This window comes from Ornithorhynchus anatinus, chromosome 4, assembly GCF_004115215.2.
Source record: "Ornithorhynchus anatinus isolate Pmale09 chromosome 4, mOrnAna1.pri.v4, whole genome shotgun sequence".
NCBI classification, from domain to species: domain Eukaryota; kingdom Metazoa; phylum Chordata; class Mammalia; order Monotremata; family Ornithorhynchidae; genus Ornithorhynchus; species Ornithorhynchus anatinus.
In genome coordinates, this window is record NC_041731.1 from 45,811,720 (window position 1) to 45,829,298 (window position 17,579).

A 17,579-nucleotide genomic window follows, 5' to 3' on the forward strand; every position below is an offset into this window, starting at 1 on the left:
TATAACTGTGAGCAGGGAATGTGTCTAACAAATCTGTTATACTGTTATACTGTACTCTCCCAAGCATTCAGTACAGTGCTCTGCACACAGTAAGAGCTCAAAAAAATCATTGATTGATTCCATCTCAAACCAGTCCAAGTTTGAAGTGAACCCTGGGCAGGAAACTGGTCTACCAAATCTAGATCTATTGTATTGTTTTCTCTCAAACACTTAAAACAGCACTCTGGTTCACATTAAGCACTTAAACACCATTGATTAATTGACTGATTTAAGGTACATTTGAAGGTACTAGTAGAGGCCAGGCAACATCTTCTCTCTTTCTGCTCCTACATACAGAGAGCGAGAGAGAATAGGAGAGAGAGGAATACTCGCAGAACCACACAAACACATACAGCAATATAAAAGCTAACAAGAAGGTCCAATTTTGAAAATGGACTCTGATGATGATTGTTAATATACACCAACCCCACTATAACTATCTCCTTTTCCATAACTACCCAAAAGATAACCTAATACTAAAATACAACTGGAAAAAAATCCTTAGGGAAATTATTTTCCACTCCAGTACAACATCTGTAACGCCCTTTAGGCAGGCTTTATGCATGAGCAACCTGACGTCTGAGTGCTAAAATTAGTTACCACCTAGCCACTGAAAATTTCCCTTCCTTCTGCATTCATCAAGTCCTCTATTCTCAGCCCAATCTATGCCATTTTGGCTAGGCTTTCTGCTCATTCTTTATGAATTTCTCTGAAGGCCATCATTACTCTGATGACTCAAGTTTTGCGGCTTTATTTGGTATGCATTTGATGTTTGATATTCAAATGCAGGCTTTACTTATCTTCATTTTCTTGTCTCACTTTTAACTTGTCCACATTCCCCCATGGCCCTGGAGTCCTCCCCCAGGAACCACACCCAGTTCAGGGCCATTATTCCTGTCAGAGGCAAAGGAGCATCCATGCCTCCACTGTGTGGTTAGTACTTCCCACTCAGTAACAAAATACTCAGTTTTGTTCCGCTTCCTAAGAACTAGGAAATAGATATGCGTATGTCTCTTAATTTCATATGCATAAAAACCTAGAAAACTGGAGAGCCTCAAAAAAGCATGCCAGGAATCAAAAACCAGAAGCAATGTCTTCAGATGAAAGAAATAGTATTTACAGCTCTCAAATTATGGTGTTCATGGCACCTAAATGCTATTAGGAAGTTGTATGGCCCAGAGATGTTACAAACATGTCCAGGCCCATTAAGCAACAGGGTTAGGAAGTGGGGGATAAACCCTGGCTCCTTGGCATCTGAGATACTAAATGAACTAGGCAGCAGTATTACTACCAAAACTGTTATTCTGCCAGCAGTAACATAGATTCCTTCCACTCCTATGTGGGGAAGAAAAAAAAAATTTCATACATGAAGGGATTATTACTAATTATCAGGCCAGTAGCATCAGTAATGCCAGACAACTGACATGGAGTGATTCTGGTCATTTCCTAAAAGCCGAGAAATTCCCTCTCTGATTTCTGCCAGAATGACTGCCAAGGCTGAAGAAGGTTGAGCATCCCCCATGGTGACAGAGTTTGATTTTAGGTCTGTGAAAGAAAATCACTTTAGTCCCAAACTGCAGTGTGCCTTTAAGGTCCTCAAACCTAGGATTTTATAAACCAATTTAAAAAACACAGCTTTGCTGAATTAAATATATCAGCCATCTCTTCTAAAAACTCTACTGCAACCTAATCCAGTTAAGCTACTCAGAACAGGACAAATCAAATTGCCCTCTGTAGAGAAGGGGGAAATGGCTTGGAGGTTGTACAGAATTATAAACACGTTCTGTCTCTGGGGCTCTCAGATGAGGACTTGTTGCCATCTCGTGGATTGAGGATGGAACCGTCAGCACCGCCTTGTAGCATCCCTTAGCTTCCCATACTGTGCAGAGTCACTAGAGGGAGACTGGCCACATGAAGAACTAAAACAGTCTCTTGGATTTTGAAAATCTGAATTCTCAATTAGAATCCTTTTAATTTCACTCCACAAAAGCATCCCATCCCAAGTCATACAGCTCGGTGTCCAAAGTTATCCCTTCCAAAGGCAGAATCCTAGAGGCCCACGCCAAACTACTACGAATATGTCAAGGCCGGGTTTTCCAATAATTCCCCACCTACTGGCTCTTATAACTACTGCGGCGGTTTCGATCTTGAGGCTTCTCCCCCGTGCACACCTAAACCTCGAGAAAGGTAAAAAGGTAGGGTGCTAACTTGACCCGTGCTCGGAGAAAGAGGGATTTACTTCACACAATGGGGTGGAAGGTGTGGGGGGGAGGGTGCTGATTCAGGAGATAGGACTTGACAAAAGCCCTGTTTGCTTAGTGGATAATCTGACCCTGATTCAAGTAACTATCAACTCTACCTTGCTAAATTGAAACAAAAAGTATTAGCCCCAAGTCACTTCACAGTAATGTAAATCCAAATGAAACTGTTACCGTCCACGATGTTAAAAATTGTGTGTGATCTTTGATTTTCTCGATCTGAGAGTTCACCTCATGAAGGCATTCGGAGTTTTAACATGGGCAAAGTCGTTTCTGTTACGCGGATTCACAGCCCAATCTGACTCTACCTCTCCTCTGACTTAAATTACGCCCAACTAATAAAAATGAGAACTATGTACTTTAAAGTTGCCTTTAAACTTCAATTCAATGCCTGCATATTTTTTCCCTTTAGATCACGTAAACAAGTGGTCCACCCTTTTAAAGTTCAGAATTGCAGCCTATTTAACTACAGCTACTATGCAATTATTTTGTAGTTTTCAAATTTAAAACTGCATCCTCTACAACCCCCCAAATTTTAGTGCCATAGTTTTCAGTCTCTTTCTTTAATCTTTCTGGCATCTAAATTTCTTACCCTCTTCTTCTCCACCCAAATTTCCAGACTAAGATTTTAAAGCACCAGATAACACCAAGAGCCCCATAATCATTGCAAGGGCATACCAAAGGCTTCTGACTGCAGCTATCTTTTCATCAAATTGTAAACAATTGCTAAACTATCAGCTTCATTGGCAGTTACCTACATCAGTATCAACTACTGAAATTGGTCAGTTCTGGAAATGGGGGTGGAGGGTCAAGGAGACAAGATCCCTGCTAAGATCTGGATTCTCTTCAAAAGAATTCTTATCAGAATAAAAGGCCACATAGCACAGTGGCCCGCTCCAGGCAAATGTCTCTCCCTCCCGGCCGAAAATACAGTAAATGCCTGTTTCACTCAAGAGGGGGAACAGGGAGCTGATGGGTTGGATCTGATGATGGAACTCACCAACTCATGAAAATGAGAATAGAACAATCCCCCAAGTATTCATAGGTTTTACTGTCCATATGCCATTAATGACCATTTCCACACTCCAAAATCAAATGCAGTAGTCGAGACTGCCCAGAGACTGTACAAATACTTTCTCTGCACTGAGCAGGGGGTGACAAGGACTCAAGGTGGATTTCCAAGGAAGATAGGGGGCCCTCCTTTTAGGGACCTGATGTACCTGCATCCTCAAAGCGATGTAATACTGCCTTCAACCTTCACCCAGAAACAGAGTTCCCCCAAAATACAATGGGATATCAGGTCCGAGCCTAATCCCAGAAAGATCGTTTTTGTGTGTAATTACAAGGCTCTTAAAGACATTTAATAATGCCATTTGAACATAAGAATTTGTCAAATATGTGCAAACAAGAAATCTAGGTGATCCTTAACCATAATGTTCCTAATGTATGCAGTATTCTCAATTTTCTGGGTTAGCCTCTGGCAGCAAGGAATTGAAAACCTGGAAAGGACAAAGAACACCTCCCCTGGTCTTGGTTGGTGGTGTTTCAGCTCAGGCGCACCATCGTGTCAGCTATTTGGGGAGCACGCCAGAGCGGGGAGATTTCCAGACCTGGAACTGAGCTGGAAGCCTCCCTGATTGGGCATGCTGCCTGAAAATATGATCCGGTGATGTGCCCAGGCCAAAAAACTTCTAGTTTCATGGCCACAGTCCTGGCATTGAGTAAGACATTCCAAGCCCTTTTCATCCCAATGACAGCTGGAGACCTTTTCATTCCATCACATCGGCGACACCCCATGCTTACTAACTCTGTTGCATTGTACTCTCCCAAGTGCTTAGCACAGTGTTCTGTACACAGTACACACTCAATAAATACCATTGACTGATTGACAAGCCTTGCTGGACTATTCTGTGGCCAAAGCCATATGTTCCCAGTTTACAATTGTTTTTGATAGCAAAGGCACATCTCTCAACATTGACTATTTGCAACTCCCAGCACTTGTTTCCATTCTGCTTCTTAGAATAACAATCTTCTTAAAGCCTCTGTTTGAAAAGGCCAGCCCTCCTGATTGCTTCTGTCAGGCCTAGCTGTCCTGCTGTTGTCCCCCAGCAGGCTAGTGCTATCCTGTCAGGTTTGAAGTTCTGCTTTGCTGTTTTAAAATTTTTTTCTAATGCCCACGCTACTATAAGTGAAGACAGAGGGGTTCAGAGACTCCCCCCACCCAAAAAATACAGATGTCAGGAGGAAGTACTAAATGTGTAGAGGGTCTTAGGTAGTAGGCATTGCTATTGCAAGTTAAAAAAAAAAAAGAGGTCAGTGCAGGTTTGACCCATTAGCAACCTGTGGGGGCGAGCCTGGAGCCTCCACCCTGACTAAAAGAGAGAGAAACCTGACTGCTGAGGTCTTAACTTCCAAGAGACCTGAGGAGACAATTACTCCGAACAGTAAGCGTTCTGTGGTTCCATTTACATTATGTGTTTTACATTTTTATTTTGAGGTGTGGTAATTCTAATAAACAACTACAACCGTGGTATTTGTTACGTGCTTACTACGTGCCAGACACTATACTAAGCATTGGGGATATAAACAAATTGGGCTGGACACAGACCCTGTCCCACATGGGACTCATAGCCTTAATACCTATGCTACAAATGAGTTAACTGAGGCCTAGAGAAGTTAAGTGACTGCCCAAAGTCTTACAGAAGACAAGCAGCAGACCAAGGACTAGAACCCAGGTCCTTCTGACTCCCAGGTCCATCCATGCTCTATCCACTAGACCATGCTGCTTCTCTGTTGTGAGATTCCAATGAAGCAGGCTGTGTGTTTAGGAAATCTCTCTTTATTTGGCTATTAAAAAGTCATCCAATAGAAACAGTTAAAAAAGTCACATTTACAACAGTCCAATCAATCGAATTTATTGAACACTTAATGTATGCAGAGGACTGTACTAAGTGCTTGGGAGAGTACAATATAACAATAGCACAGAGTTGGTAGACCCATTCCCTGCATACAATAAACTTCAGTGCTGAAAAAGCATGTGTCTGGTGAGAAAACAATAGCAGAATTAGGGGATGCTCCTCAAACAATGTGAATCTATATGAAACAGTCCAGCACTGTTCAGGAGAAATGGTTTTACATTTGCACTGTGGTGTCACTTGAGTCTCCTCAATGAAGTGTTCTAAAAGGACAAACTCCTAATTATTTCTCTGCCACTCTCCCATTTCCCTTTTCACGGACCCCCAAACCCATTTTCTGACCACCCCCAAACAATAACTACAATCCTATTTGATTGTAAATTTGTAAATACCAATAGCAAGTTTTAAATGAGGTTCATTGATCCTTAAAAGCTTCATTTGGTGTTTCTTTATACGTATCCACTAAGCTCCCAACTCTGGCTAATAACGATCCCTTTTTTTGTGATTTGGCCATTCAGTATTGGGTGTTTCTGAGTTTTCTTCTCACAACTTGGGCAAGACTTGTCTCAGTTACTATTACAAACTTCAAATACAGGCCCCTGGAAAATACATTTATTTTGCTGTTCAAAATTCTAGTTAAAATGTCTGTTTCACTTTTTAATGCTTTATGAGGGAAATTCTCAGCATGCAGACATGAGATGTCAAAATCAAAAAATGTGCTTATTTACCTTATTTTATATGAGGCACTACTCTTCCTTAAAAAGGAAATGCAAAAACAGAGTATTTTAAATGGGCATACGGTCAACTTCTTTAGCCTATGAAAAGGTTAAGAAAGGGGTCAACAGATGGTCACTGGTAGGTTACCTGCTGCTGTCGGGGAAGGTAACAGCTATCCTAAAAGTCAGCCAGATGGTAAAGAACAATCTTAAAGGAAATGGTCCGCTGCATTTGAGCTCTAACCATCTGAACAAGTAGAAGTAACTTACACCTGCTAACATCTGGAATGATTTTCTCTTTGTATCATTCAAAAATGCAGGCTATCTTAATAAAATGGAAACTGCTCTCATTAAATAAATGCTGTGAAAATATTGGGGTTATTTCACTAGAAAAGTGAGATCTACATACCATCTGTGAGAGAAAATGGAAGAAAAGTTATCATTTCCCAGTGACCAGATGTGCAGGTATATTATGTGCAGGTATATTACTACTACAATATTTGTTTATTACTCATAATAATAATAATAATAATGTTCTTTGTTAAGCGTTATGTGCCAAGCACTGTTCTAACCACTGGGGTAGATACAAGGTATTAAGGTTGTCCCACGTGGGGCTCACAGTCTTAAGCCCATTTTACAGATGAGAGAACTGAGGCACAGAGAAGTTAACTGACTTGCCCAAGGTCACACAGCAGACGAGTGGTGGAGTGGGATGAGAACCCAAGACCTCTGACTCCCAAGCTGTGCTCTTTCCACTAAGCCACACTGCTACTTATGTGTCAAGCACTGTGCTAAGTGCTGGGTAGATACAAGATGTTCAGGTTCCACAGGGGGCTCACTGTCTAAATAGGAAGGACAACAATATTGAATCCCCAGGGAACTGAGGCCCAAAATAGTGGAGAGACTCTCCCACAGCAGCAGACAAGAAGCAGAGCTGGGATTAGAACCCAGGTCCTCTGACTCCTAGGCTCATGTTCTTTCCACTAACCAATGCTGTTTCTGCTATAAATCATATTTCAAGAGACTTTTAGTAACATACATACTGTCTAACTCCCCACCTTAGATTATGAGGTCCAGGTGGGACAGGAAATGGATTCAATCAGCTTATATTCTACCTATCCCAGCACTTAGAGCAGTGTTAGGCATACAATAAGCATATAAAAAGTATAACAAACATTATTATACACATACAATTGTCTTAGTATTTTTGCTATTAACAGCATTTCCCAAAGAGCACCAAAACTGTACTTCCCTGGAATAAAATCTATATTTATCAATATGTTTCCAACTTGCGTACAACCTACCTTCTGACAGGACCCAAGTCAACTCACTATGCAACTGAGACAAGAAAATGTCTTTCCATTGTGGAAAGCAGAATCCAAGACTGTATCATTGAACCAAAACAGACAACACGCAAACTTTTATAAGAATTGCACACAGAAAATGGGGAAATGGATTTGATTGAAACCTAAAAATTTGCAAATGACTCTGCTTAAACAGAGAACAAAAAGGACAAGAGTCTACTTGACTCTGAAGAACAGTTGTTGCTAGTCCAACTATTTACTTACTCTCTGACCTTTTCTCACACCAGTAAGTGAAGAGCATCAATTGTTTTCTTGTATAATATATGGTTATGACCCTGGAGTAGTATTAAAAGATTCATAATTCAGCTGAGGGTGCTGATGATCTTTACTGGGGAGCCTCCTACTTTCCAAACATAAAGCTGGGCAAAGCCTGTTGCCTTTAATGTTCCCCAATTTATAGCACAACTGGGGGCAGCACATAAATCAATTATTTCTCCTGTATTAAACAAGAATAGTCCCTCTTCTCAATGACTAGATTTCTCACTTCCCTGGTATCAAGGCAGTCCTTGTTCTTTGAGTTTTACAACTGTATAGTAAACACAGTGGCTAAGTAAAGGTTATGCTGTTTTGAACTTTTATTGACCTATGACTGCCCTTGTCCATAGCTTACTTTAACTGACAAGGGAATAGGGAAACTCCTTGTAGAAATGAACTTCGACTGAACCTTTGACATAGCATTGGACTTTGAAGCACTGCCCATGAAGTCAGAGTAGAGGAGGAGTTGTTTCCTCTTTTCTCACCCCAGAGATTTTACGGTTACTACACAGCATAAAATAACAGAATCAGTGCGACCCGGTGGATAAAGAACAGGCTTGAGAGTCAGAAGGACCTGGATCCTAATCCTGGCTCTGCCACTTGCCAGCTGTGTGCTCTGTGTGCAAGTCACTGCTCTGTGCCTCAGCTGCCTCTTCTGTAAAATGAGGATTAGGATTTGAGTCCCATGTGGGATATGGACTGTATCCAACCTGATGATCTTATTTCAACCCCAGGGCTTCACAGAGGGCCAGGCCCATTGGGAGCGCTTAGAAAATTACAAAAAATTGTAGGCAGTGACCCATCTGGTCAGACATAGGAAGACTCAAAAAAGCATTTGAATTCAAAAAGTTTCATGTCATTTCCCATCTCTGAGGAGTATTCTATACTAGGTCAACCAGGCAGGTTAGACCAGTGCCTCTAGAAGAAGTGATCCATCAGTGATATTTATTGAGCACTTACTATGCACTGAGCCATGTACTAAGCACTTGGGAGAGTACAACAGAAGTAGCAGACACATTCCCTGCCCAGAGCGAGCCTACAGTCACGAGAACCAGAATCTAGTCTACCAGAATCCACTTGAAGTTAAAGTGGCTTCACTGAGTTTTTTTATCTTTTTTAAATGGGAATAACTCCACCTACTTCCCACAATTGTTATTAATATAATGACATTTCCATAAAACACTAAAGGTTGTGGAAGAAAAACGTAATGTAAAAAAATGTGGATAATGGCTTATTAATTAAATGTTGAATGATGATTTTATACATCTGCATTACTACAGAGCAGGGAAGTATATAACCTACTTTAAAAAAAAAATGGTATTTGTTAAGTGCTTACTATATGCCAGGCACTATACTAACAGCTGAAGTAGAGACAAAAAAATCAGGTTGGATGCAATACATGCCCTGCATGCGACTCACAGTCTCAATCCCCATTTTACAAATGAAGTAACTGGGGCACAGAGAAGATAAGTGACTTGTCCTAGGTCACACAGCAAACAAGTGGCGGAGCCAGGATTAGAACCCAGGTTCTTTGACCTCCTGGCTCATGCTCTTTCCACTAGGGCATGCTGCTTGTCACTTATCCTTGAATCATCGAGTGACTTTATGGAATATTATGGGGAAAGTTTAAAGTCACTGGGATTATTAAAACTGAAGAGAAGGCTGTGGGGTAATTTAATATTGGCTTTTGGTCAAAAACAGCTGGTTTCAATCTCCTCTGAGGACTTAAAAGGAAGGGAGATAAACAGCGGGAGGGGATAAGGTCTAGGGTAGATTGTTATTTGTCTGGGACATGCTATTGACTGTACTCTCCCAAGCATTTAGTGCAATGCTCTACACACAGTAAGCACTCAATAAATACAATTAACTGATTGACTGCAAGGAGAGAGAGGGATAATTTGCACCAACCTTTGAGCTCTGAAGGCAGAGGATCATTTTACTCCTCGAGGACAACCTCAGTCCTTTCCCATGGAAAAACCCCCATCACACCCACCTCTTCCCATCCCTGAAGCAATGTTAGAGCAGTTAGTGTCCGCCTTGAGAATCCTGCTGCCCATCCTGCTAACCAGAATCTGGGGGTGCTCATGTGGGTGGGTTATGGCACCATAAAAGTAAAATCATATTGGCACTGCTAACACACAGCTGGGCAGGGTTGAGAATGCTCATAGTGGGATAGATAATAATGTTAGTATTTGTTAAGCGCTTACTATGTGCAGAGTACTGTTCTAAGCGCTGGGTTAGATACAGGGTAATCTGGTTGTCCCACGTGAGGCTCACTGTCTTAATTCCCATTTTACAGATGAGGTCACTGAGGCACAGAGAAGTTAAGTGACTTGCCCACAGTCACACAGCTGACAGTGGCAGAGCCGGGATTCAAACCCATGACCTCTGACTCCCAAGCCCGGGCTCTTTACACTGAGCCACGCTGCTTATCTAATCTAATCATCCAAATAGATGATTTGGAATAGTGGGGGAACATGGGAGGTATTACTCTACCCCATTCTGAACTCACTCCTAAAATCAAACTTAAGAATTGGCATTAGGGAAGCCAGTCACATGATTTTAAGACAGACAGTTCTGTTTTCAGATGGTCTGCCTCTTATCCAGGATTGACTTAGCACTGCACCCCCTCAAAAGATGCCCCAGACATTCCATTCCATTCCCCCACAACATCGGGGCCCATCCTGGTCTCCTCATCATGGCAGGGAGAGGAAAAGGCAGTGTGAGCCCAGCTTCCTGGAAGATGCCCCTGGACTACCATGGCCTATATTATTCTAACCATATTTAAGTGCTTACTGTGTACCAGGCACTGTACTAAGCACTGGGGTGGATACAAGCTAATCAGGTTGGACACAGTCCCTGTTTCATGTGGGGCTCACAGTTTTAATCCCCATTTTATAGATGACATAACTGAGGCCCACAGAAGTGAAGTGACTTGCCAAGGTCACAAAGCAGACAAGTGGCAGAACCAGTATTAACAATAATAATAATAATGTTGGTATTTGTTAAGTGCTTACTATGTGCAGAGCACTGTTCTAAGCGCTGGGGTAGATACGGGGTAATCAGGTTGTCCCACATGAGGCTCACAGTCTTAATCCCCATTTTACAGATGAGGTAACTGAGGCACAGAGAAGTTAAGTGACTTGCCCACAGTCACACAGCTGACAAGTGGCAGAGCTGGGATTCGATCTCATGACCTCTGACTCCAAAGCCTGGGCTCTTTCCACTGAGCCACGCTAAGTGACATGCCCACAGTCACACAGCTGACAAGTGGCAGAGTGAGGATTCGAACCCATGACCTCTGACTTCCAAGCCTAGGCTCTTTCCACTGAGCCATGCTGCTTCTCTGTCATGACCTTCTGACTCCCAGCTCATGCTCTATCCACTACACCATGCTGCTTCTCATCATGCCCTCTCCCCCAAAGCAAGTTGAGGAGAAAGCAGCCAGCTCACCTTCCAAACTTTTAGAAAGTAGAGACTTAGGGGTCTGTGCCTGTTGTTACTGCTGGACTCAAAAAAGCCCTGCCTGGGAATGAAAAGCATGAAACCAGTCAATAGTATTTATTGAGCATTTACTCTGTATAGAGCACTGTACTAAGCACTTGGGGGAGTATAACAGTTAATAGACACAATCTTAACCCTCAAATGCCCCTTTAGTCACAGTGTTCTATAATTCCTGGGGAATTGGTTCTTATCCTTGCCTTTTTATATTGTTTTTCTGGTTTTTGTTCCACCTTTCCTTATATGTATAGCACCAATTTTCTCCAACTTATTATTAGACTGTGAACCTGAGGGCTAGGGACTGAACATCATTCTTAACCATGCATTTTTTCCAAGCACTTAGAACAGTGCTTAGCACACAGAAAGTGCTTAATAAATATTACTACCCTTATTGTTAAATAACCAGCAACTATTATAGGTCTGGAAAATTCCTCCAAGATAATTTTGAGTGTGCCCTTATGATGCCCTTACCTATGTAAAGTTACCCTGTGCCTGTTTCTTGGGCTGTGATAAATGTAAGAAAAAACAAGAAATTTATGAATGTTACCAAGAATTGAGAGGAATACAAAGACCAGTCATTCCTAAAAGGTAAATATATACTTGGGTTTATTTTCAATACTTGAATAGTTCTTTAAATAAAAATATGGGGATGTGGGGAGAGAAGAAAGTCAACCAAAGAATGTCTGGAATAATTTAATCCTGTCAGTGGCCAAGTATGATCCTGTCTGAAGGTGAGAAGAAAGATTAAAAATCCTTCCAGCCTTAAAAGTTCACCTTTACCTTCTCCTATCTCTCAAGATTGCTGTCAACTGATGTACGACTGGAAAAATGGCACAGACCAACCGTGGACATTTTCCCTCTCCGTTCAAGGAAATTCAAATTAAAAAAAAAACTTTCATCATGAAAAACATTCCCCAAATACATATATATGTCTGTATTTGCCAAGATTATGGAAAGGTAATCTGAGGCAATCCCTCTTCCCAATACACCAGCTAGGAATAACTCAACCTTTTGCTCTTAAACAGTGCGAGAGCCAGAAACATATGAAAACGAGCCAAAACATGCAATAGTACAGTACTTGTTTTATAGGAACTTAATTTGGTGGTTACATGTTTTACTTGGTGTTAGCCATCAGAAACTCCATTTGGCATTGGCAAGTGTTATCGCAGCAGCTGTGGAAACTAATTATATTTGTATTCCAGATCCAAGTGTCCTGTAATTGAAAATGACAGCATGGCACATTCGCATATGAGTATCTAAATAAATTGGGCTCAAATTGCATGCATATGTTTCCATTAGTAATTTTAAGTAAAATAGAAAAGCTTCTACACATAATCGGCTAAAATAGGACTGCATGATTAAACTGCTAATTTTATCAACTATTAGTTTCTACTAGACCATCTAAAGGTCACCCATCAGGACCCCCAAAGCAATTGCTAATTCCGCAGCTGGGAGCTACATCTGTAATTTCCTGTTGGCTACACATACACATTAACTCTGTAAACAGAGATTCAAGCCCTCAGAGGAACACATTCATGAAAAGAGTTTCTCACTACAGCCCCTGGCATGGAAAATCCAGCCTTCCCGATGGTTTGAAATGGAAGTACTTACACAATTCCCCTTAAGGGAATCATAAAAGCATCTTCAGTCAGGGCAGATTACTCTCCTCAGCAGAAGGCTACCACTATACATTTCAAGCCCTTCAAAGGCAAAATTCACTTATAAAAATTAAGACTGCTACTCTGAAATTTCTACAAAGTGTGACCACTGAAGGGACACGAAGCAAGGCCATCAACTCCCTGTTGCATAATTTCTTTCATCAAGTCCAACCCAAGGACATGCCCAGGTTCGCTATTTTGTGTTTTGTCAAACAACCTCACCCCTCAGGAATGTTTGCCCTCTCCTCCCTTATCCTCTAGGAGCTCAAATTGATGGCCCTTCAGGAGAAAGAAGGTCTCTGGCCCATTTTCTTATCCCAAGTGGAGAAGGGAAAAGGCAGGGCGCAGCCTCAGGGCAGTCCTCTACTCCAGATAGAAGTGATGTGGCTAGACTGGTTGGGCTCATTTCCCTCCAAAAATCCATTTTTAAAAGAGAAAGGAAAGAGGGAGGGGTTGGAGTGGAAAAGCAGGATCCAAACATTTTTTTTTTTTTTAAAAAAAAGAGTTAGCTTTTGGTCACATTTACTCATTAAAATACTCCCAGTACTACTCATTAAAAATCAAAATGAAGGCTCAACTAGTTATTTGACCTCCTGAGTAATTATTCTGGCCCTCTTCAAAGCCTTACTGAAGGCACATCTCCTCAAAAAGGCCCTCCCTGATTAAACCCTCTTTTCCTTTTCTTCAACTCCCCTCTGAGCACCCTGACTTTCTCCCTTTATTTATCTGCTCTCCCAGCCCCAAGAGCCCCACAGCATTCATTCATTTATTCAATCATATTTATTAAGCACTTACTGTGTGCAGAACACTGTACTAAGTGGGTGGGAAAATACAATACAGCAATAAATAGTGACAAACCCTGCACACAACGGGCTCAGAATCTGCAGGGCAGGCAGAGACAGCACTTATGTACATATCTGTAATTTCTTTAATATCTGTCTCCCCTCTAAACTATAAGTTTGCTGTTGGCAGGGAATGTACCTGGTATATTGTCATAATGTACTCTCCCAAGCCCTTAGTACAGTGCTCTACACACAGTAAGTACTCAAATATGATTGACTGATTAATGTAGTAAGAGTCTATCCCAGTAATAAAAAATACTGAAGGGACTCCTGTGTGAACTTAAATCATGACACCCAGGTCTGCCTGGGCTCTCACTCAGAAAACCTGGGGCTTGTCCCAAGCTCCAGGGCTCTGGAACAGTAGCTGGTACTCAGCCTCCAGCCTCCCATCCAGTCCGAGGGGAGGCCCAGCTCCCTCCCCTCCACATCACCCCAACTCGCTCCCTTTGCTCTACCCCTCCTGTCCTGCCACAGCACTTGTGTATATATGTTCATATCTATAATTCTATTTATTTATATTAATGCCTGTTTACTTGTTTTGACATGTATAGATCTATAACTCTATATTGATGCCTCTTTACTTGTTTTGATATCTGTCTCCCCCCCTTCTAATTTGTAAACCTGGTGTGGGAGGGATTATCTATTGCTGAATTGTACTTTCCAAGGGCTTAGTACAGGGCTCTGCACACAGTAAGCGCTCAATAAATACAACTGAATGAATGAAAACTAGTGGAATCACTGGGATGTGTAGTACCACTTTGGTGATAGTCAATGCCCCACACCTTTCAGCTCAAAGGAAGCCTGCAACTGTCAAAAAGGGCTGTCCCACTTAGGTCTGGGCTAAGCCCAAATGAGATGCTTCCTTCCCACTTTCCTCAATGTATCTCTGCCTAGAAATAAAGGAATGGTGCAGACTGAGTTCTTTCAGGCTCTAGGTCACCAATGACAATGGGTGGGGGAGAGGGCTGGACCCCCCCCAAAAGAAGAAGAGAGCAAGAGAAATACAAATAGAGACATGAAAGAGAGCACATCAAGCTTCAAAGATAGTGAAGAGAGAACAGATTTACCTATGACACTGTAAAACAGGATAACACATAATGGACTAGCTTCCCTTCTTTAAGGCTGCAGAGGAAATCATAATTATTAATGGCGTTCGTTGACCACTTAGTCGGTGCCAAGCACTGTACTAAGCAGCAGAGTACCCATCAGACAGAGTCCCTGTCCCACATGGGGCTCACAGTCTAAGGGAGAGAGAGAACAGGTACTTAATCTCCACTTTACAGATGAGGAAATAGTAAACATCTAGAACTTACTCGTGGAGGGATCATGCTCGGCTGATTCATCTTGACAGAATCCTAAAAAATTAGAAAGCAATAAATAGCATTAGTAACTTGTGAATCTCTTTTGGATTCCAAACTTAGGCATTTACACTAATGCCTATGACCAAAGAATCACTGCTATTTTTTGCATGCAGTTCACAAACTGTAAAATGTCACCCACATACACCATATTCAAAAGATGACAGAAAAGTGCTACAACTTACAGTCTCCATTACACAGGGTCCTAAAATTGGAGGGGGAGGGGAAAAATGGTGACCTGATTGGTGAAGCAGCCTCACTTCTTCTACCTGCCCCTGTAGCTGCTGAGGATGGCAGAAGCCTGGATCCTCGTGGCCCAAATATGTCCACAGTTTCAATTAATCAATTGTATTTATTGAGCGCTCACTGCATGCAGAACACCGTACTAAGCACTTGGGAGATTACATTACAACAAAGTTTGTAAACACATTCCCAGTCCACAAAGAGCTCACAGTCTAGAGGTCTGGATTACTGCATTAGCTTGTTCGCTGACCTCCCAACCTCCTGCCTCTCCCCATTCCAGTCCATAATTCACTCTGCTCCCAGATCATCTTTCTACAGAAATGTTCAGAACATGTCACCCCCATCCTCAAAAATCTCCAGTGGTTGCCAACTCACCTCCATATAAAAAAAATTTGTCACTATTGGCTTTAAAGCACTCCATCACCTTGCCCCTTCCTACCTCATCTCACTTCTCTCCTTCTACAACCCAGCCCGCAAACTTCGCTCCGCTGGTGCTAACCTTCTCACTGGGCCTCCATCTCGCCTGTCTCGCCACCGACGTCTGGCCCACGTCCTACCTCTGGCCTGGAATGCCTTCCATCCTCAAATCCACCAATTACTCTCCCCCCCTACCCCTGCCAAAGCCTTACTGAAGGCACATCTCCTCCAAGAGGCCTTCCCAGACTAAGCACCACTTTTCCTCTTCTTCCACTCCCTTCTGCGTCACCCTGACTGGCTCCCTTTGCTCTTCTCCCCTCTCCTAACCTCACAGCACTTATCTATAACTTCATTTATTTATATTGATGTCTGTTTATTTGTATTGATGTCTATCTCCACCACCACCCTCCACTATGAACTTTTTGTGGGCAGGGATTGTCACTCTTTATTGCTCTATTGTACTTAGAACAGTGCTTGGCACATAGTAAGCCCTTAAATACCATCATTATTATTTTCCCAAGTGCTTGGTACAGTGCTCTGCACACAGTAAGCGCTTAAAAAATATGATTAAATGAATGAACTCAACCTGCACATTTCACTCCTCTTACATTCACCTACTCAGTGTGCATTGATCTCATCTCTCTTGCTGTCCATCTCTTGCTCAAGCACTTCCTCTTGCCTGGAACTTCCTTCCATTTCCTATCCAGGTGAGAAATGTGTCTGTTTATTGCTATATTGTATTCTTTCAAGTGCTTAGTACAGTGCTCTGCATATAGTAAGCACTCAATAATTGAATTAAATATAATTGAGACCATCACTCTTCTAAGTGCTATCAAAATCATATCTCCTCCTGGATGCCTTCTCCAGACTCTAAGCTTCTTATGGGCAGATAACATGTCTTGTCTTATGCTGTCATCACCATCCCATAGTGATGCCATGGACACCTCTCCCAGAACGCCCCACCTCCACCTATAATTATTCTGGTAGTGTATCCATAGAGTTTTCTTGGTAAAAATATGGAAGTGGTTGACCATTTCCTCCTTCCACGCAGTAAACTTGAGTCTCCGCCCTCGACTCTCTCCCAAGTGAGTTTTGACTTGTAGCAGGTTGCCTTCCACTCGCTAGCCACGGCCCAAGCTAGGAATGGAATGGATAATATGCCTCTGCTTGACTCTCCCTCCCACAGTCGAGACTGGTAGAGTACTAGAAACTCTCCAGGTGTGACCCTGAGAGGGGAGAACAGGTCCACCAACTCTGTTATATTATACTTTCCCAAGTACTTAGTAGCATACATTAAGTGCTCAATAAATACGATTGATTCTCTGATCAATCTCCCATCTCTCCACTCTATTTTCCATCCCTAAGGATTGATAAACTTATATCAGGCTTAAGTGACCTTTCAGCATGACCACAATTCTAACACTCATGTGAAATGTGAGTCAATGTTTATATGTAAACAATCCCACCCTTACAATTTACAATTGAAAAATACACATTTCTCACAATAACTAGTTAAAACAGCCCTGACCTACAAAATAACTCCCTTGAAACTGGATAACCAGTAAAATTGGAAACACTACTAAGGCAATGATGATTATGACGGTATTGTTAAGTGCTTACTATGTGCCAAGAACTGTATTGAGTGCTGGGGTGGATAAGAGCAAATTGAACACAGTCCCTGTCCCAGATGAGGCTTTCAGTCTCAATCCCAATTTTACAAATGAGGTAACTGAGGCCCAGAGAAGTGCAGTGACTTGCCCAAGGTCATACAATGAAATAGCTTGGACAAGTGAAACAGTGTAGCCTAATCGATACAGCACAGGCCTGGGTGTGCCCTTGGGCAAGTCACTTCTCTGCCTCAGTTACCACATCTGTAAAATAGGAATTAACCCAATTTCCTTGTATTCACTGCAGTGCTTAGTACAGTGCCCGGCACATAAGCACTTAAATATCATAATAATATTATTTTTTCACTACTGGCATGTTCTACATGCATGCATCTTCTCTAAGTGT

The 17,579-nt window shown here is 42.0% G+C and overlaps 1 protein-coding gene and 1 non-coding gene across 2 annotated transcripts in view; both read right to left on the reverse strand.

Annotated features, from left to right (window-relative positions):
* The window catches only part of NR6A1 (nuclear receptor subfamily 6 group A member 1), a 201,397-nt gene that overhangs the window by 142,801 nt on the left and 41,017 nt on the right, over window positions 1-17,579 (reverse strand). Inside the window, exon 2 of the mRNA XM_029062611.2 lies at window positions 14,862-14,903. Within this exon, the coding sequence (XP_028918444.1) occupies window positions 14,862-14,903 (42 nt within the window). The remainder of the gene's footprint in view (window positions 1-14,861; window positions 14,904-17,579) is intronic.
* On the reverse strand, window positions 16,662-16,802 carry LOC114811588. The gene has a single exon (XR_003759284.1). It is a non-coding gene; the product is annotated as a small nucleolar RNA SNORA7 (small nucleolar RNA).